Below are 20,375 nucleotides of genomic sequence, written 5' to 3' on the forward strand. Positions count from 1 at the left end.
GGCGTAACAGTCCAGCTGTAGGAACAGAAGAAGAAATCAGGAGCAAGCAACGAAAGCCGAAGCTACGGGAGTACCACGAGATACCACGGTATATACCAGTTAAGAGGTTCAAAGAGGAGGGAGATTGGCGGAAGGTTGTGAGGTAGAGGAAAAGATTCGTCCAAACGTTGGATGAAGCCGATACTTATAGGAAGTCGGCCGCCATACCGACGATGGACGGAGAGGTGCCGCAACTGCCAGGTCTTGGCCCGTTTCCTGTGAAGCAGCCAGGATCCTGCGCAGTTGCAGGGGAAACTCCACTGGCGCCAAATTGATTTGGCGGGTATTCAGGTGAAGGCCCTTTTCTGGAGAGCGAAGGCGAGATGGAGATCTCATTCCACGGCTAGGGTAACTTCCATGATGGGACGAAATGTCCCGCAACTAGCCTATCAGAGACTTCGATGCCCAGTAGCACTACTGGGGCGTCTCCGACAAAAAGTGAACACGATGTAGCGTTGATCGGTTTCGCGAGGCTAGTTGGGGCTACCGTTGAAATTAGACATGGGATCCTCCCCACGCCAAGTGAGGTAGTAAAAGACAACCGGAGGTGAAGCGATCTGAAAATGCCTCACCACGGACGAATAAGCGTCGTGCGAAGACCCAAAATCTCTTCACGCAGTTGCAACAGCTCCGGGCGATCACGTACCCTGGCCATGGTTTCAGCATCGATGGAGCTTGAAACAGCGCTATACAGCGGCTCTATAGCAGCACGTGACCGGGTGAGATCAGGCCCCAGGCAGCCAGGGAGACCCATACCCCCAATCTCGCGCCCTCGTTACTTCAAACTCGGCCACGAACTGCGAGAGTTGGAGGGTTGGCGACTTGTGAGCTGCGTTGCGTGTGCATAATCTAATCGCACGGGGGGTTCTCGCATAGAAACATGATCTCCCGATGGAGCAGAAACAAATTGTCGGCAAGTGTCCACTGGGCATGCCGACCAGCCAATGACATTGTGATAGCTGAGGTTTTAACGGCGCCAGACGCTAAGAGGGAATAGAAGAGATGATCCTATTTTAAAATAGATAAGACATGACGGAAACTGCCAAGCTCCCTGTGTCGACGAGCTGCGTCAAGAAAATGACTCGTCTCGAGTCGTCTAGAAGCAGCCGCGAAAGCAAATTTGCTTCTTCCGCGTAAGAGAAAACGTGCCGGCACGCTGTATACATTACTTGCTAGTCGAAATAATGCAGGCCGCTTGCCGTGCAAGCTCGGGATAGTGGCAACGGGGCAAGTTCTGGGTTCCTGACTAGTCGGCCTCGGGCCCAGGAGAGTGGGCTGGAGTCGTCTCAATCGCGTTATGGGAAGAACAGCTCTTACTAGGATGCCATTTCTCCGCAACTCCGTCCAAGATGGATCAGGACGACGAAAGCAGGTACCCGGTTTTGCTGGTCTCCATAAGCAGGAGATTGTACAGTAGTCTCCGACCACCGCAAGCCCCGGAAATAAAACCCAGAAAAGCCTCAAAGGCCTCAAAGCGTGGACGCTCACCGAGGCCAGCTCTAGATAAACGGAGCGTTATCGAGCGGGCCAATGTGTCTTGGTAGCGGGGCATCGGCAAGGGACGGGAATTAGAAGCGAGGCAAGCTGAGTTGGCCATTCTCCCACTGGCTGGCAAGGAAGACGCGTTACGCTCTGACCCGCGCGGTCTCATCAGGCTCTAGCTTCTTTCTCCAGTGCTTGGTCCGTCGTCCGCACGACTTCGGTCGAAACTAGGTCCCTCCTTTTCCTCTCTGTCCCAATCCCTAGGGGCCGGCATCGCATCTGAACTCGCCTCCAACACCCTCGTGGCATTGCGGCTGTATCTCGGGCACGGCGTTGACAGTGTTGCTTACCCTTTCGGGTGACAATTTGGCAAGCGAATCCCGGATGATGAAACATTCCGAACATCAAACATCATCCCCCTTGGCGATGGGGGGTCGCGTTGGAGGTGGACAGGAAGCCCAGGTTGGAAAAGAGCTGCAGAAAGCTTGTCGGATCGAGCAGCCAGTGTCAGCCGCGAGCGACGAGCTCAGACCGCACTCTACAGTATGTATGTGCTGGCTATGCGGCATCAGCTTTCTTGGCCAAAACAGACCGTAACTCCCTGAACAAAGGCAATGCGGCCGATGATATAATTGACGACCAGCAGCGTCGTGTGGATGGTAAAGAACCCTCCAAAAGGAATACAGATCGGCAAGTCGGCCAAGACGCGTGAGCGTCAAGCTCGTAGGACCTTCGTTTTGACCACCTGCCACCCCATGCCACATGCCCAGATAGTAAATCTGGGGAGCACATCGCGGCAAAAGTAATAGGGTCTGGGGGTGTGGAGTAGGAGGAGGGCCGTTGTCTGCGTGTCGTCTTGACCGCTTTGTTTCTAGTTGACCAAGGGGCAGATGTGACGAAATGACGATGTTTCTCGTCGTTCACGGAAAGATCAGCAAGTGGACGCTTGATCATATTGCTTGGCTCGTGTAAGAAATGGAGAAGCTTTCGACAAGGACGTCAAGAGATGGATGATGCGCTAGCCAAGGTGAATCATATCTGCGTGTTGCAATCCTTATGTTACTGCTTATGTGGTGATATTATTGGAATGCACTTAACCAGCTACCGTTGATTTGCGGTTGCTTCCAGACAATACGTGTATGAGGCCAATATGTCGCAAAAAGCACGCGAAGGGCTTCGGGACCAAAAATAGAAAGCCCATTGGCGTTTCTTTTAGGTAAGAGGCATCACGGATACTGATACAGGAAAGGAGTCGAACTGGGCAAAGCAGCTTGGGGTTGCCTGCAGTCCATATAAGCAGCTTTACCTTAGGTAATCTTGAACGAGGGCTTGGACTACCATCTGAATGGGAGCACTCGGGATGGTATTTTGGGTTTAGGCGACAAGCAAGGTGCTTGCTGGGCAGGCCAATTGGATTATTCACAATCAATGAACCCGCCGTCGCGGTGCTTTCAGGCTCGCAGGCTTCAATGTTTGGTTCCACTGATCCCAGCCAATCAGGCAAATGGATTGCTGAGAGGAAAAGATTGGGTTGATAAGATAAGCGATAAGCTCGGAACCTCGAAATTTTGTTTTGTAGGAGGGACGAACGAGCACGCCCTGCTGCAGGCTAGGTGGGATTTTACTGCGAAGCCGAGACAAACCAATGCCCAATTGCACGACTTGTCGCCGAAACGAAGCCGGATTCTATTTTTAATATCAGCCGTTGTATTTCAGGCTGCTGCTAAGCAGCACTTCGACCACTCGAGATGAAGCGCAAGTTGGACGAGAACGACCAGCCGGCCGCCACCGAGAATGCTGAAACCGCAACCGCCTCATCCACGCCCGCCGCAGACGCAGGGACGACGGCCACTTGGGAGAGCCTCCGTCTCGACTCGCGCCTTCTGCAAGCCATCGCCAGCCAGAACTGGAAGAAACCAACGCTCGTGCAGAGCAAAGCAATTCCCTTAGCCCTCGACGGTCGCGATGTACTCGCAAAGGCGAAGACTGGCTCGGGCAAAACCTCGGTCTATGTCCTTCCTCTCCTAGAGGCTATACTCAAGCGCAAGCAGGTATGCATCTACCCCATTTGCGTTAGCTGTGCAAGCCCGGCGTTTTGGTCCTTCGTGTGCTAACTGACAGACTACAGACGACATCCGCGCCTTTGACGACAGCACTCATCCTGGTTCCCACGAGGGAACTGGCAGACCAGGTGGTGAGGGTAATAGACACTTTTGCCGCCTTCTGCAAGGATATCCAGACTGTCAAACTCTCCGAGAAGCTATCCGACGCTGTCACCCGAACACTTCTATCGAACCTACCCGATCTCGTAGTAGGCACCCCTGCAAGGGTTCTGCAGGCTATCAAGAGCTCAGCGCTACCCCTCGACGGCCTCAAGCATTTGGTATTAGATGAGTCGGACCTGCTTCTCAGCTATGGCTATGATGAGAACCTTAAGACCATCGCCTCGACGATTCCCAAGGGAGTACAGACCATACTCACCTCAGCCACCTTGACATCTGATGTCGAAGCCGTGAAGGATCTGTTCTGTCGCGACCCCGCGATATTGAACTTGGAGGAGAAGAACGACACGGAAGGTGGTGTTGATCAATTCTACGTAAAGTGCGCTGAGGACGAAAAGTTCCTCTGCATTTATGTCATCTTCAAACTGCAGCTGATCAAGGGGAAATCTATTGGTATGTTTCTGATATGCACATATTCGGCGACACAGACTAATTCTTAACGGCAGTATTTGTACATGACGTGGATCGGAGTTATCGATTGAAGTTGTACTTGGAACAGTTCGGTATCCGAAGCACTGTCTTGAACTCAGAACTCCCCATCAACTCTAGGATTCACATCGTGCAGCAGTTCAGCCAAGGCGTGTACGACATTCTGATTGCATCGGATGAGCACGAAGTCCTGGGGGGTGAGGACGAGCAGCAAGAAGATGCCGAAGAGCAAAAAGATGGCGAAAGCGCAGACCGTAAAGATGATAAGAGCAGCAATCCGCCAAAGAAGAAGCGGAAGGCCGCAAAGCGCGACAGGGAGTATGGTGTGAGCCGCGGTATTGATTTCAAGGGAGTTGCGGCGGTAATCAACTTCGACCTTCCCACGTCCTCAAAATCTTAGTAAGTCTGGCAAACAATTTGCACGCTTTCTGCGGGCCATTTTTAACAGTCAACAGTACGCATCGTATAGGCAGGACTGGGAGAGCTGGCCAACATGGCATATCTCTGTCGTTCGTGATCCCAAGCAACGAGTATCGCAAGCACATGCCCACCTCGATCGAGTCTACGGAGCATGACGAGAAGGTACTGGCGAAGATCGCGAAGCAACAAGCGAAGAAGGGCAAGGAGTTGAAGCCATACAAATTCGACAAGAAGTCACTTGACGCGTTCCGGTACCGTATGAACGATGCTCTGCGTAAGTTCGGTTTGAGTCCATTACATTTTGACTGTCTGCTAATGCAACGTTTCAGGTGCCGTAACGAAAGTGGCCATTAGAGAGGCTCGAATCAGGGAGTTGAAGCAGGAACTAGTGAAGTCGGAGAAGCTGAAGCGGCATTTCGAGGAGAACCCGGCGGAACTTCAGCACCTGAGGTAAGCACTACATGTCTAGCTTCTCTGCACCTTTGGAGACTAATCTTTCTGCAGACACGACTCCGAACTGAGGGCAGCGAGACTACAGCCTCACCTGAAGCAGGTCCCCGATTACCTGCTTCCGCCAGACGGCAAGAAGGCCGTGTCCTCCCTTAATGTTGGATATGTGCCTCTTCGGAAACCCAAAGACGGCAAAGACCGAAAGGGTAAATCCAAGAAGGGCAAGAGGACCTTTACTCGGAAATCGGATCCGCTCAAGTCATTCAGGGGCAGGGGAAAGGGTAAGGGTAAATGAGCGTCAGATGTCTAGCCAATAATGATACCATTGCAGTTTCTGCAGACCAGAGTGATTCCCGAGACCGTTCTCTTTGGCAAGTGCGTAGCCAAATCGTGAAGACTGTATCTCGAAATTAGGTCCGGGTAAGAACTGCTGGGTTTCATATTGATGGCATCCCTATTCGTATAAGAATTGAACTTTGCCGTACGACTACTTCAGTCATCGTAAGATTTGGATGAAAGGTCGGTCGGCACTATTAGAATGGCAACAACAGACCGATTCTATAGCATACTTGTACCCATATTATGTTTGAGTGAAATAACCCGTATGATCGGTGTTTGGTTGGGTATGTATGCGTGTACATAGGTAGATAAGTAGGCCAATGCTGTGACTGGCCGGAAGGTTAAGGAGGTATTTTCCGGAGTTATTTGGTTCCGGCGTCTCGGAGCAATGACGGTACAAAACGTACCTGAGTACCTCAAGTAGCTTGATTCAGTGCGTCGAGGCGGCATTTACAGCGTTCCTTAGTCCATTACAGTGTACCTGAATACTGCGTGCTCGTACTTGGCAAGTCAACAATTGTCGCCAGCGTCTGATCGAATTCAAGAGCGGAATTGATGCCGAAATGTTTAGTAAGCATTTCCGCTCCATGGCCAACGCCCCTCAGTAAGAAGAATGATTGGTGGTTGATTCAGCCCCTGGATTGGATAATAGCACCGAGCAACCCGACGGCATCAGCGGTTATTACTCGCTGGCAGCTCTTGGGCTGTATGGCTGGGAATGTAGACATCAATTGACAGATGGTTACTGTATGCACGCTCGGAGATCAGCCCTGAAATGACAGAAGGTCCAATACATTGGAAACGTCTGTTGCGACTCCGATTACGGCGGCATGGTATTGGATGGGCAGCATACATCCTGTTTTTAGACTTATTTGCTCAATATCGGCGTTCCCGGGCCGCTTGCGCTCGATTTCTCCCACTATGGTCGATTTCGAATCTCCTCGTATTGGTCGAACAGCTATCTTTGCAGCCGGGATTACCTCAAAGTCCGAAGGGCGAAGGGACGCGATATGGCCTCAGGACATTCCCAGTGGCGACAATGCCTAGCTAAGCAAGCTGATTAGGGGCCTAGGTCCTCACATTTCCGCTTGACGGGAATTCGTCTCCAACTTCCAATAGCAGCTAGAATAAACATTGAAGCACAGCTATCGAGGACATACATGAAGCTACTTGGATAAGTACAGTTCGCCTAGATATTTGCCAATCAACAAAACAATATTTTACATATACCCAAGACGGAAGGAACAACCAAAGACCCCATCCATATCTCCTGCAGTAGCAAGCCATCGGCGATATATGGCCAGAACTAGATTCACTGCATGCATGAGTGGTGCGAAACCTACGATAGTCGAAAGGAGGCCATTCCCATGCAGGGAAGCAATGGAATGATTACCTAAGTTGGCCGGCCGGGCCTGGGAGTAGACATGACTGCAGGTCTCTGGCATCAAAACGATGGTCAGTGATTCATCCTCTTCCACGAACGTCTTGTTCCAGTGAACCAACCTACTTACGATGCAGAAAATACCACCTGATTTCGGCATGCGACATACTCCCAGGGCACATATCACCATTGACTATCAGGCATAGCCGGCATACGGGCCCGTGATATCACGTTGGGTAAGTAGGTAGGCAATTGCAAGTTGATTTCAAAGGCTAGGTAGCTTCTTTCATTCAAGATGAACCCACTGCTATACACACATACATAAATCCAACTAAAGCCCAAAGAGCCCGTATGAACGAGCCATTTCTATATTACCCTAAATCAAATCCTGATGTTCCACGATTTGGTCATGGAATTGCATCAAGCGCCGTCCGCCGTGTACACAATGAAAGCATATCAAACCGATTTTGTGCGTGGTGATTCACTCACTAACCCCGAACGCCGTGAGCCTATATGAGTCGGCTCAATTAATCCAAGAGCCACGCTCGGCGCTTCTCCTCCTTCCTCGCGCGCCTCTTCTCCTTGAACTGCTTGAGCTCCGTCTTGCTGGGCTTCTTGCCGGAGCGCTCGGCCTTGAGACTTCGGCCGTCGTGGGAGTTGGCAGCGGCATCTACGTCGAAGAACGCGTTCATCTGTCGCCGGGACTTGGACTCATCGTTGTGCTTATCGGGGTTCTGGTCGTCGGCTTGCCAGCGACCGGTAAAGCGGTTGAAGGATCCTATGGCGGCATAGGCGGCCTCTGTGCTGGGGACTGGGGCCTGGCCGGCTTCCGGGCCCTCGCTGGGCTGGGCATACCACGCGTTGGGATCGTAATCGCCGTGGATGGCAGGGTTGTATCCTCCGGCCGGCGGCTTCTCGTTCTTGGGCAGCTCCGGGACGCCAGGCGCAGAAGGCGCGACAGGCATGGCGGCAGGAGCACTTGCGCCACTAGTCCTGGTCCTTGGATTCTCCCACGTGCTCTCGTTCGTAATGCGATTGTAGAAGAAGTAAGCCTGATGTGTCGCATCCCAATGATAATCCCAACCATCATCTTCCGACTCTGGTACCGGTTCGCTAGGTAGGGGAGGCGCGGAGGCGCTTTGCGATGCCTCTCGTGTTGAAGGGTCTGGCGAAGCCTCACCCGACTCTCGCGACTCTGTGGACTCGGCGGGTGAGGCTGACGGCGAGTTCGGTTCCGAGGGATTAGACTTTTCCGCCTCTGTAGGCCGAGAATCGACGTGTGCTTCGGGGACCTGATGTGGTGGTGCCTCGGAGGTCGAGGGCGCAGCCTCGTCAGGCTTGGGTGAATTGATTGCGGAAGTCATGATCACTTTGGGGTTTCTCCGGGGTTTCCGACAACTTATATCATAGGTAAATCCTGAGTCTGTTAGCAGGGTGTCATGTACAAATCACAAGGGTGATAAACATCATATCCGGCAACACTGAAGATGGAGCAAAAAGCCGGTACGATGAAGTGATCAACGCCAGCCAGCCAGCCTTCTCGCTGTTTTGGTGGTCGCTTGCTCAGCCAGGTCTCCAGCGCGTGCTCTGCGGAATAACATTTACTAGTCCGGTGACTTGTACTGGAAGAATTGACCTGGAGTCCAGGTAAAAAGGCCCTACCCTAGGAGAGATCGAGTGCATACATCAAATGGATGCGCTAGATATGATGATGCTGAACAATGGCTATGATTTTGGTTATGGTTTCCAGATCCCGCTTTCTCGAAATCGATGGAAGCCAAGGAGAGCGAGCCTCCTAACGTTCCATTTAGCCCAGAATCAGAAATCTTATCGGCTTATCGTCCAACGTCAGGGCCAGGAGGTCTCGTACCTATTCGCTTGCCCCGGCGCATGTCGCAAAGATCGGCTTCGGAAAATCCATCATCCAACTCTCTCGTCATCACACCTCCAGCCCGGCACCTCCATCTCGAAGACGGGAACGGTGAGTGGATTTGGCTTATCCACACACGGCTGCTCCCGATCTAACACGATGCAGATCGCATTCCATATCACACTTTCCATATCACACTTCTCCGATCAATATCATTGATACATTGCTACCTAGGATGTACTGCCGCTCTCCAACCTGATTGTCTTCATTTAATAATCTCCGGTGCTGCCTTCCGTTTTGACATGCCCGCAGCTTTTTACATGCACGAAATATTCATGTGACGCCTCCTGCGCTGTATGTCTGTCAAGTGCAGCTGCAACGGACAGGCGGGAAGTACTGGGACCGCCGCGGAAAGGAGAGGTGACTGGCATCTGGCGTGGTTCCTCGAGCGTACTGTACGCCAAGCTCTGCCACCCGCCTGCGTTCCCGTCGCTTACGCGCTCATTTCCGGTGGCTGCTCCATTGGGCTGAACATTGAAGTGAAGACACCGGCGTTCCACGTTGGTGGCTGGCTTCTGCTAGTCCTGTTCCAAGCCATCTTGTACATGCGGCCAACTCTCGTCCCTACATAGAGATAGGGAGGCAACCAGGTAAATGCAGCCACCGTTCTTGTACGACGTGCCGTCCATGGGCAATTAATCAACAGCTTATCGTCGCTTGCCAACACTTGAGTGAGCTAATTTTGGCCAGGCCGTATTGCAATCTGCGCTCCCTCGAGCAGGCCGGCCTGCTGGTGCGCCTTCCCTCGCATTGCTGAAGTTGCTTTTCTGGCTCGGCAAATCCCGAGTATAGTATATTGGAAGCCGATCAGCCAGCTGCTGAATGTTTCATTTCCTTTCGATGCCCTTGCAGAGAGCTCTCTTTGCAGCACTGCCTACCCAATAGCAGTGGTGAGGAAGTGGTCGATCTTCTATCTCTTCTTCTTTTTGAAGATACCGACCAAGCGGTTCTCAAGCAGCTTGACCCGACTGGTCCTATTTGACAATTCAGCCATTTAGCCAGATGATGCACTCTACTTTATCCAACGACAACCTCAACGCACACATCAGCAACCGATTCTGGCCAAACCCTTGAACCTGACCGGCCAAGCCCTGACTAAGCTGCACCTTTTCTTTGTCTGAAGGGCCTAGATCCCCCATTTTCCCCCATTGGGTGGGGAGAGCGGCAGCACATCGCGTCGGTGCCTGGATAAACCGCACGTAGGTCCCGTCCCAATGAGGCACCCTCGTGTAGTTAGCTTGAGCAGGAGCGCAGAAGCGCAGGAGCACTGCCTTGGCTACGTGCTTCACCGCACCAGACCATCCCCAACCCACTCGTTATCGGCCTTGTGCTTTTTTTTTTTTTTTTTTTTTTTGGCATACTCACACTCTAGCCATTGCAGCTACCCCAAACATCATGTGCGTGGGGTCGATGGGGTTGTCTGTCCAGGAACGTCGTCCCGTTGCATCGTCCCATATCATCCGCTCGCCTCGCTTCTGCAGAACCGACATATAATAATACGTTGGCGTTCCGCTTGCTCGGTTCTCTTATAGTCACCCTTTCACATCTCTCTTTTTGCTGCATTGATTGCTCGATCAAATTTGCTACGCCTGATAATCGACATCTGAAGGGCCAGAGCTGGCGGTTACAAACACTGAGCCTAGCGCGATTGGTTTACAATGGCCTTCACAAACCCGAGATCCTATTTGCTAGCCGGTCTCGCCATGACGGCGTTGGCCAAGGCTGCCGACTTTCAGGAAACTAGTGACAACGATTGCGATTGTTTCGTTACGAACGGCACTGACGCCAAGTACTTCACCAGCCACAATTTCTATGATTTCCGGTCTTTGTCCCAGTACGCCAACGTGCCGGAACCTATCAATGACCCGCAAGATAGCAGCAACGCACCGCCCGCTAGTGACTATTTCAAGCAGAGCCCATGGATGGACTCGTGGGGGATACAAGCCTGGAACAACAGCGGCAACCAGGATGATGAGGCCAAGCTTCTCATGGTCAACTCGCCCAGTAACGTCTACATTGAGAAGAACAAGGACCGAGACCCAGAGTCTGACACGTTCTTGACTCTTCGGACCATGAGGCATGACGAGTTTCAGTCCGCCGCCGAGTTCGAGTCGATACCCATGAGCTACCACTTCCTCTCGGCGCGCATATACGCCCGCACGGTGGGCGCCAAGGGGGCCATCTCGGCCATGTTCACTTACCGCAAGAGCGACGACCCCAACCTCATCCAGGAGGCGGACCTGGAGATTCGTACTATCGACCCGCCCGACACCATCCAGTATACCAACCAGCCGTCGTACAGCCGGACGGGCGACACGGTGAGCCAGGCCACCCAGAACGCCACGGTCCCGCGCAGCTGGGAGGAGTGGTCGGTCCACCGCGTCGACTGGCACCCCAAGACGACGACCTGGTACGTCGACGGCCAGAACGTCTCGCAGATCGGCTTCCAGACCCCGCGCGACCCGGCCCAGGTCATCTTCAACATGTGGAGCGAAGGCACCGTCTGGACCGGCAACATGACCCGCGGCGACGCGGCCTACATGCAGATCCAGTGGATCGAGCTGCTCTACAATTCCACGGGCGACGCCACGACGGCCAGCAACGGGAACGTGCGGCATGATGTCGAGACCAAGCATGTCGTCAAGCGGAAGAACGACGGCTGCAAAATGGTCTGCAGCGTGGACGAGTCGCACAAGATCGGCACGGCTGTGCTGGTTGCGAACGACGCCTCGTCGGTTGAGGGGGTTTCTTCGCCTCTGGGCTTTGCTTTTGCTTTATTCGTCACGTTATTTGCGATGGTTTAGATTCAATCTAGAGGAGACATTTTTTAATACAATTTGATTTCTACAATCTAGTTATTAGGATACACATAAGGGGTACAGCAGATCACTGAGTCGGGAGTTTCTGGATGGTGGCTTAATGAGAGATCAAATCAGATGCGTATCGTTTCGTCCCTTGTGTTCTTGATCTTGCACGATTGTTGGAGGTTGCCCCTCTGTGACCTCGGGGCAACGAATGTCATATTACGGAACAGCAAGCTGTCTGCTAGTTGCATATGCAACTGTCAGTGTGTTGTCTCAGCATGACTACTTGGCGACAAGAAGGAAGTGTGGCTGTGTGTGTGTGTGTGTGTCACGGCCCCATATAGGTGGTCTGTGCACACACACACTGGCACCTACACCTACATACTTCCGTAGCTACGCATCAGGACCTTTCTGGTTCCTTGTGCAACAACATCAATAGAAACCATACCCTCACAGTGTGTGTGTGTGTGTGTGAAATTCGGCCCTAGTGGCAGTTCCTGACTATGTCATGACAAAAGAAACACTACTGCATACTGCAACTAATGCTGTGTGTTTTAGACTCGCCGCCGCTGCCTGCTATATATAACGGCGCTACTATACGAATGGGATGCCTCAGAGACAGAGAGCTCTCATCGCACGTTCTGTATGAGATAGCGGCGTGTTCAATTTGAGTTACCCAGACGAGCACGTTCATCTCACTGTCGTCGAAGGCTATGTGCCTGTCGGTTTCAACTAGAGCAGGCGGATCAGAGAGACTTGGATGGCAGGGAGTTCTCTGACTGATACACGGATACTTTATGTTACGCCTTGCTTTGCCTTCCCAGTAGTGTGACTTACGGTACCCTTTCATCAAGTAAGATGCAATACGGACGTTTACAATGGAAATCAAGAAATCAAGCCCTCAAAACGAAGGACGTTACGCTATGAATTCTTCTGTGCTTCAATTCATACTATCTACCAATCTCAGAAGAAATGGCGATACTAAGCTGGCAGTGACTCTATCTACATTATCTACTCATCATCGTCTCCATCCGAGTCGAGCTCCATATTCAAATGGACGCTCTCATCGTCACTATCATCGTCATCCGCCGCCTCCGCTGTAGGTACGGTTTTCTTCAGAGTCGATTCGACCAGTGATCCCACCGAGGTGAAGCCGGGGTCGTCGTTCTCCTCCACCATAGCCGCTGTCGTTGTCTCTTCTTCAACAGCGACTGCGGCCTTCTTCTTCTCAACCTCAACCCTCTTCTTCGTGGCGGCGGCCGCTTCCACGCCACTGCTGCTCTTGCGCTTCAGGGATCTGGTTGTCATGGTACGGACGGGCGACTCGGCTACCGCTGCTGCCGGTTCGGGTTTCGTCTTGGTGGTGGTAGTGGGCTGTGCTAGGAACGGACTAGGCTGGATAGGTGCCGTTGTAGGCAGTGATTGCTCGACTTTTGTTGACGAGGTGGGCTCGTCTACCGCCATTTGATTATCGTCATCGCCTTGAGCCGCCTGCGAGGCTGAAGCCCCCGCAGCCTCGAAGGGCTTGTCGAACGCGTACCCATCCTCCGGTTCCATCATAGAAGCGTCTTCATCATCAGCGTAGTCGCCGCCATCGGCAAAGTCGGCTTTGACCGAAGCCGTCATGGGACGGAAGTTGAAACGCAACACCTCGATGCTCTCATCATGGGGGAACTGGCGGTACAGGAATGGTAAAATGACTTGCGGGATCCGCCCACTCCTGTCTCGCGAAGGGTGCAGGACGCTCGCGATCTGCGCGTCCTTGACTTGGCAGAGGACGGCCGTCTTCAGTAACTCAGTGCGCAATTGCGAGACGATGTAGTGTTGGGGCAGGTGACTGAAGAAGGCGACCAAGAGGGTCTCGGCAGCTTTGAGGTGAGAGGGCGGAAGCGTAGATTTTAGAATCTGCTCCTCGGCGATGTTTGTCAGGAACAAATCTGCGTTCTGTGTGATGTTCTTGGTCTTGTTTCCGTTCTGTACGGTAGGGGTTGGCGTCTTGGGTGCTTTGATATGGCCTGCATGCCCAAGAAGGTCGCGGCAGCACGTCTTTGTAACGAGCGCCAGCACAGCTACATTTGTCTTCGGCATTGTTGGCCCGCATAGGGGGAGCATCATGCTGACTACCTCAAAGGTAGTTTCTCGCAGTTGCGGCAAGCGGTAACCGGTCTCAAACATTCTTAGTACGCAATCCAAAGTCTCCTGGGCCAAGGGGACGTAGTTCCTCTCCAGTCGGTTGGCCAAGAGCCTGCATAGTTTCATGACTGCAACCTGGATATCTGGGAACACCGTCCAAAGGTCATCTTTCTCCTCTCTGCCGATTGCATTGTTTGTCTGGGTCACAGCCGTCTTCTCACGCCCCGGGGCAGGGGGCTGATGGACACAATACGGGTCAAGATATCGAACAGAGCGCTGATGGGAAGAGTCACCGCAACCTTGGTGCTGCAGCAAAGACAATCACCAATGTACTCGAGTAAGGAGATCATCCTCTCGCTGCCAGACTGGATGCCTTGCCACTTGGGGAATTGATCCAGGGAATCACCGCCACCTGCTGGCTCAGTATCAAAGCTGACAGTTTGATGTGTATAGCCGGTGGTTGACTCCCAGTTCTCATGGACGGCCCGAAGCACGTGGTCGGCCGTCATGTGGAACTCTTTGATGAGCGAATTGAGGTGCTTAGTCCATTCATCTGCGCCACCACCCTTTGCAGCCGTCATGTGCAGTCTGATAACCAAACGACGGCTGCTTTCTCGCAGGCCGGAAGGGGTGTATGCATCATCTGAAGATGTCGGAGCAAGATACTGCCTCGTAACGGACCGCAACTGGCCATTGAAGGGTCTTAAAGTGGTAGGGTATAGGGGAATCAGGGTAGAAAAAGCATCAAATAAAGTTTGAATGAAGCTCAAAGGCGGCTTCGGTGCCTTGCTGGAGCTTGGGGGTTTCAGGATTCCCAGACACGCTTGAGCAAAGGTTGGCAGAGTTGGCGTAGCGATCTCGCGTATCAGTGTTTGATAGCTTTGCAGCATCACATAAACTTTCGTCAGAGTCACAACACATAGCTCTTTTGTAATAACAGGATCGCGTTTCTAAGAAAAGTCAGTGGATGGAATCAGGGGCACGTAGAGGGATCTGTGACCAACCTGCAAAACCGACAAGAGTCCTTTCACCCAAGCATCTGAGGCACGGAGGCATTCCCAGCCACCGGCCTCGATAAAAGCCTTTACCAGAGCAACAGCCGCAAAGCGGCCTTCAATAGTCCTGCCATTGAGGAGGGTCGTGATCTGAGTACGGAGCTTATGCACCAACACGGCCGCTTCGGTTGAGTTTGCGCCGGTCTTAGCCTCCTGCGGCGCCGAGAGTGGACCTTGGCAGCGCTGGATATCCTTGAGAAGGGACGGCAGCAGAGAGGGAAGCTGATCTGGTTTGGTGGTAGTCAACTTGCGGCATAGAGACCGTAGCTCTGGGGGCAATGACACCAGCGACATGATAGCTCAACGGTCGGTCCTCGAAAGATAGGCGAGAGCCTCAAAGTTGGTTCCGTAATAAGACCCTGTTCAATCCGAGGCTCGCTGCTGTGAGGGTGAGATCTCGTATGGCGGAACAAGACGGCAGCCAAGCCGTAGCAGCAGTCAATTTACGATATCAAGGTCGGGGATATTGCCCATCCGAAGTCATCGAAGTTTCGTTTGATTCAATTGAACTTTTTAGTGGGGCCCCTCAATCGATAGCGAGCCGAGACGCAGCACTGAGTCTAGGTCTAGTAGTAGGTCTGGTGTATCGGTGTACTTGGGTACATACTTAGCTTACTTTAGCTCAGCAGCTACGTAAGCAGGCACCAGCCACAGTGAGGCTTCCCAGCTTCCAAAGTCCCCTGCCCCTCCCCCTGAACGGCGACCCAATTCTTGTTCCATCGAACGTGCGCCATCCCTGTCCATGATAGGTTAGGTTGGAACATTAATTCCTGCCCCCCGGCGCCCGGGTCGGTCAGTGTCAACCTGTCAATCATTGGATCAGATTACTGGACATGCTGCTTCAAGGAGAGAGCTTCCTCTGACCTGCTCCTCTGTTACCGACTTGTTGCAGCACGTTATAATTCCTTTTGGTTTGGCCACTGACGTTCCTGCTTCTTCTTCCCGCCTTGCTCTTCCTCTTCTTCCTTTTGCGGCGAGAGCGACATGTTGTTTGCGCCCTGAATTACCCAATAGCCCTGGTCCAAGTTCACGCTGCTGTTTCTAGCGCCTCTGACGCACGCTCTTGCCCAGAATGAGTGTCAGTTGTTCCCCCTGCCCTCCCTTGCTGTCGACACGACAGTCGCTGACAAGACGAAACCCTCAGAACCCCGTAAAAGGGGAGAGATACCTTGCACTTCTCGACGATGCTCGCTGCGAGGGCAGATGGGACGCTGTGCCCGAGCTGGTGCGCAAAGTCCGGAAACACGCTCCCAACAGGTCATGTAGGATGCCCCCAATACCAATATAGCCCCTGTCGTTACTGTAACCCAGCTTCTGACCAGCTTGTTGCTCCAGGCTTCGCCACGACAGCCGAGACCGAATGCGCCATAACGAAAGAGCAGGATAAACAGACCTCACGTCCTACGACAGCGTTGCCCGAAAACGCAGCGATTACAGAACAGCTGCAGAAGTTACAGTCCGCACTTGCCGGAGAGAGCACCCACCTCGAGGACAGATTCCAAGCGCAGGTCTGCATTGGTTGGACGTATTGGGCCTTGAGCGACTACAGTACCGCTGCTGCTCAGCTGCATGAAGGCTCGGATCAGGGATACTCGCAGTTCGAATCTTCCGAGACCCCCCACCTCAGAATGGACAAAGGTGTGTGCTCTGAAAGCAACCTACCTAAAAGCCAACTGTCTTTCTCGGGACAATGAGCGACCTCCTGCCCTGGCTGTGTTCGAATCATCGCTGCCATCGTTGTCGAAGATCTGGGAAGGGGAAAAGGGGCGCAAGGAGTTGCAGTTTTGGGCTGAACTCTTCCTGACGGAATACTGCATGCTGCACGCGCAGTCCTTGGAACAAGGCGAGAAAACGCTGGAAGACCCAAATAGCCTTGCACCTTTCCGCACTTGGGCCACCTACTGGGATACTTCGAGGACTCCAACCACTTCGGTAACAGGCGGTCAAGGATTCCGTGATGCTGTGCCTAGAAGAAGGGTTTGGTACGAGTATTATGGCGCCATTTCGGCCATCCTTCGCCAGGATCTGCCATTCCCAACTGGCTTTGTCGACAAAGCGCCTGATGATGAGGCGTCAGCCAAGAATCAGCTGAGGACGGAGTTGAAGAAGGTTGAGGCAGCCTACGAAGCTCTCCTTTTGACCGAAACAACATTCCCTCGCGCCGATGAGGAGAGAGAGGAGGTAGAACTCTTCGTCCAAACAGTCATGGTTAACTGGACCATTCTCGGCGGACGGGATTGGGACGAGCATGACCTGGGGCATGGCGGGAAGGAAGGACTCAGCCGTGGCGTCCTTGATATACTCTACAGAGCCGCCACGAAGACCTTCCATTCGACTGCAATCCTCCGCCACCTCTTCACAGTTCATCTGGCTGTGGCAGATTTCGACCTGGCATTTAAAGCTCTTGATTCCTATCTGGAGATTGTCAAGAAAGGGAAGGCGCGCGTCGACAAAACAGGCCATCCCGAGCCGAGTTTGGACGACGATGCGACTGTGCTTGAAACACTCTCTAGAGCAATCACAGCGTTGTGTAAATACGGGTTCACGGACGAAGCCGAAAAGGCTCGTAAGCTCGGCGAGGAGCTGGAAGAGATGCTTGAGAAACTGCCAGGACCGCTCCCCAAACTCGATGAGCAGATTCCCACCCTAACGGAGGAGACCGAAGACAGCGAACCCCTGCACCCCAGGATACCGGCTCATGTCAATGCCTTGGCGTGGCAGGCTATTGGACTGTCACAGGCCCAATGGTCGCGGAAGACATACAGCGCAGTCGTCCGAGCTGAGGCGCAAGAGAAAGCTATTCGGTGTTTCCAGAAGTCCCTCTCCCCCGAAACAGGTAATCCTACCGATGTCAGGACTCTATTCGCGCTCGGTTTGTTACTTGCGGAGCAGCGCAAGCTGAGCGCTGCCATCGACTTCGTCAAGGCTGCGCTCATGTCCAACAAGAAGGCGGGAGACCAGGGATATCCATCAGATGCTTACTGGCGGGAACGGTCGCTGATTCCATTGTGGCACTTGCTCGCACTTCTTTTGAGCGCAAGGCAAGAATATGTAATGGCTGCCCGGGCCTGTGAAGGGGCCTTTGAGCAATTTGATGATCCCACTGTCCTCTTCGGATCCGAAAATCTGGATGGGGGTGCTTATAGAAGCGAGCATCTTAATGAGGTGGAAGGAAACGCCAAGACGCACGGCTTAGTGGACGACATGGATGACATCGAGAAGGAAGGCATTGTAGAAATCAAAATGACCCAGCTTGCACTACTCGAGCTGTTGGAGGGCCCGGAGGTTGCTGTGAACGCCAGCCATGAGCTGCTAGTTCTGTATACCCGGCTCTTTGGCAGCATGCAACCGAGCCTACCATCTGCTGAACGACGAAACTCAGTTTCCGGCCCCAAAAGCGCTGACGAGAAGGTGCAAACTCGCAGAGCTAGCATATTCAGCACCAAGTCCAGGACCGCGCGCCGCGCGAGTGTGGCTGAAGGCGAAACCAGCAGGCCCCAGACTGCCGGCAGCGCTATTGCTGCAGCGCAGCCAACTATCCAGGTCACAAAGGAAAATGGCGATTCTTCTGATTGGAAGTCGTCGGGCAGCGTCCGTAGCCGGCACAGAAGTGGCTCCACCAAGCGAGGCAACAGCCTGAGGAAGAAGCGCGAGAGCACTGGCTCCGTTCAACGCTCGGCCAGCAACAGTGAACCACCCGTACCCAAGATGCCATCAGTTTTGGACGGCGATGCATACTTCACGCCCTTGGGGAGACACCGGCCGGCGAACGGCCCGACTTCTTTTCTTGGAGCAGCAAAAACCACATCTCGAGCTCGCAGTCCCTTTCGGCAGGGCGGGGCTTGCAAAGATACGATTCCACTTCCTCCACGAAGGCCTCGACGGTAGGCGAGGAAGCTGTGATCCTCGAGTCACTCTCGGCGCCCAACACGCTCCCTGCTATCCACTTCCCCAAGGCACAGGTGGACAGGCAAAGACTCGGCTGTCTCATTAAGGTGTGGCTGATGATTTCTGGGTTTTACCGACGGGCGGATATGTGGCAAGACTCCCACGGAGCCCTCGAGGAAGCGAAAAAGCTGGTGGACAGTCTGCAAGCGGAGATCGTCAAGGACACCACCAACGCGATCTCGCTCACTCATCCTGGCTGGGGTGGAAAGAAGAGCGTCGAGGAGCTATGGAGTGATGTGCGGTCCGAGGTAAGTTTCATCCTTTGCCGGAACCTTGTGATCGCCGGCGATACTAACGTATTATCCAGATGGCCTATCTTTTCGTGGGCGAGGGTGCGCCGTATAAGGCTCGAGCGCAGTTCGAAGAGGCCTTGATGCATTATCCCAACCACCCTGCAGCCATCGTGGGCTTGTCCAACATCCTCCTCGACATCTACGGGCAGAAGCTCTTACCCACTCCTACCATCCCGGAGATGACTCTACCGGATGGCGAGCCAGCTAACCTGAACTCCGGGGGACATGACCCCAAGATGCTTCCCCATCGCGACATGCCAACGCTTCCGACCACTACGCTGGGACTTGGCGGCAATGACACGGGAGACTCAATTCTGCATGCCAGCAAGGGTGCCGGCCCTGTCACTGACCACCGACACGCATCTCCTTCCATGATCGAGGAGCTGCCTGCGCCGTACAAGGCCGTCTCGTTGCCGCTCGTGGACCGTCTCGCGGCCAGAGACCGAGCTTACGGTCTGCTGACCACGCTGACCAAGCTGGGGACCGGGTGGAACTACTCGGACGCATGGTTCGCACTGGCGCGGGCCCACGAAGAGAGCGGGCAGGTGGACAAGGCCAAGGAGGCGCTCTGGTGGTGCGTCGAGCTGGAAGAGGGAATGGGGGTGCGCGAATGGACCTGCGTTGGTATTGGTGGTTACGTGCTATAGACCAAGGGAAACACTTTATATTCCAACCAGGGCGGGCCGAGCATGGGGGCCACGTTTGCCTTATCCTACCAAGAACAAGATAATAATGTTGTTGTAATTACTCATACATCCTCCCATGACATCTGCGACCCCATCATGGATGGGACTTTGCAGGTGGATGCCCTCAAATGGTGGTGTTTCTTCCCTTCCCCCAATAGATCTTCTGAGCGTATATAACTTCCTAAGTGATTACGAGTGGGAGCCGCTTAAGGAGTCATCGATTCAGTGATTTAAGCTTGTTGTTGCTGTATTGGTGAAGTATAGAGTCGGCCAATGGAGGAGGCCTGGCTTGCGATGGCCCCATTGCATCGTGGCGCAACGAACTGGGTTGCTGGACCGCGGCGATCTGCTTTCTTCCCAAAGAACCATTTTTGGCACCTTCAACCTGCACAGTAGTAAACTGTAGAGCCCGAGGTTGCAGTGTTTGCATATTCTATATTTCAGAGCTCTGAGGCGTTTCGTTGTATGTGAAGAAGGCATCCTTCCATTGCAAACGAGACATGACGGATCCCGCACGTGATTGAGAATGGATGCTTTTCCCTCCCACAATTCCCCCCAAAGCCCGGTCACTTCCTACTACTTAGGCATTGTTCCCAGTAAAACAATCCCGGTTGCCAATGACCAGCTAGCCCCCTTTGGTGTATGTGTATTGGATATCACTCGTTTTTCTCGTTAAACGTGCTCGATCGACTCGTCGGTTTTAC

General features: G+C 53.3%; 5 protein-coding genes across 5 annotated transcripts; 3 read left to right on the forward strand and 2 right to left on the reverse strand.

The window, feature by feature from the left end:
• Positions 1–3,269: 3,269 nt before the first annotated feature.
• Positions 3,270–5,397, forward strand: PG986_014800 (ATP-dependent RNA helicase dbp9; the record flags this gene model as incomplete). The annotated part of the gene is made up of 6 exons (XM_066851022.1): positions 3,270–3,572; positions 3,650–4,196; positions 4,250–4,631; positions 4,688–4,926; positions 4,982–5,102; positions 5,157–5,397. 6 exons carry the CDS (start codon positions 3,270–3,272, stop codon positions 5,395–5,397), a joined length of 1,833 nt encoding a protein of 610 aa, XP_066693260.1.
• A 1,952-nt stretch (positions 5,398–7,349) lies between these two features.
• On the reverse strand, positions 7,350–8,186 carry PG986_014801 (uncharacterized protein; the record flags this gene model as incomplete). The annotated part of the gene is made up of 1 exon (XM_066851023.1): positions 7,350–8,186. One exon carries the CDS (start codon positions 8,184–8,186, stop codon positions 7,350–7,352), a length of 837 nt encoding a protein of 278 aa, XP_066693261.1.
• A 2,224-nt stretch (positions 8,187–10,410) lies between these two features.
• On the forward strand, positions 10,411–11,556 carry PG986_014802 (xylanase 3; the record flags this gene model as incomplete). The annotated part of the gene is made up of 1 exon (XM_066851024.1): positions 10,411–11,556. The coding sequence occupies one exon, from the start codon at positions 10,411–10,413 to the stop codon at positions 11,554–11,556; it is 1,146 nt and encodes a 381-aa protein (XP_066693262.1).
• Positions 11,557–12,567: 1,011 nt separating this feature from the next.
• Positions 12,568–15,038, reverse strand: PG986_014803 (uncharacterized protein; the record flags this gene model as incomplete). Its single annotated transcript, XM_066851025.1, has 3 exons — positions 12,568–13,926; positions 13,983–14,639; positions 14,694–15,038. 3 exons carry the CDS (start codon positions 15,036–15,038, stop codon positions 12,568–12,570), a joined length of 2,361 nt encoding a protein of 786 aa, XP_066693263.1.
• Positions 15,039–15,816: 778 nt separating this feature from the next.
• On the forward strand, positions 15,817–19,632 carry PG986_014804 (uncharacterized protein; the record flags this gene model as incomplete). The annotated part of the gene is made up of 6 exons (XM_066851026.1): positions 15,817–15,822; positions 15,889–16,006; positions 16,080–16,382; positions 16,414–18,443; positions 18,500–18,940; positions 19,000–19,632. The coding sequence occupies 6 exons, from the start codon at positions 15,817–15,819 to the stop codon at positions 19,630–19,632; spliced, it is 3,531 nt and encodes a 1,176-aa protein (XP_066693264.1).
• Positions 19,633–20,375: the final 743 nt, after the last annotated feature.

The sequence above is a fragment of the Apiospora aurea genome (genome assembly GCF_038362705.1).
Source record: "Apiospora aurea strain CBS 24483 chromosome Unknown utg000010l_segment0_segment0, whole genome shotgun sequence".
Taxonomy (NCBI): domain Eukaryota; kingdom Fungi; phylum Ascomycota; class Sordariomycetes; order Amphisphaeriales; family Apiosporaceae; genus Apiospora; species Apiospora aurea.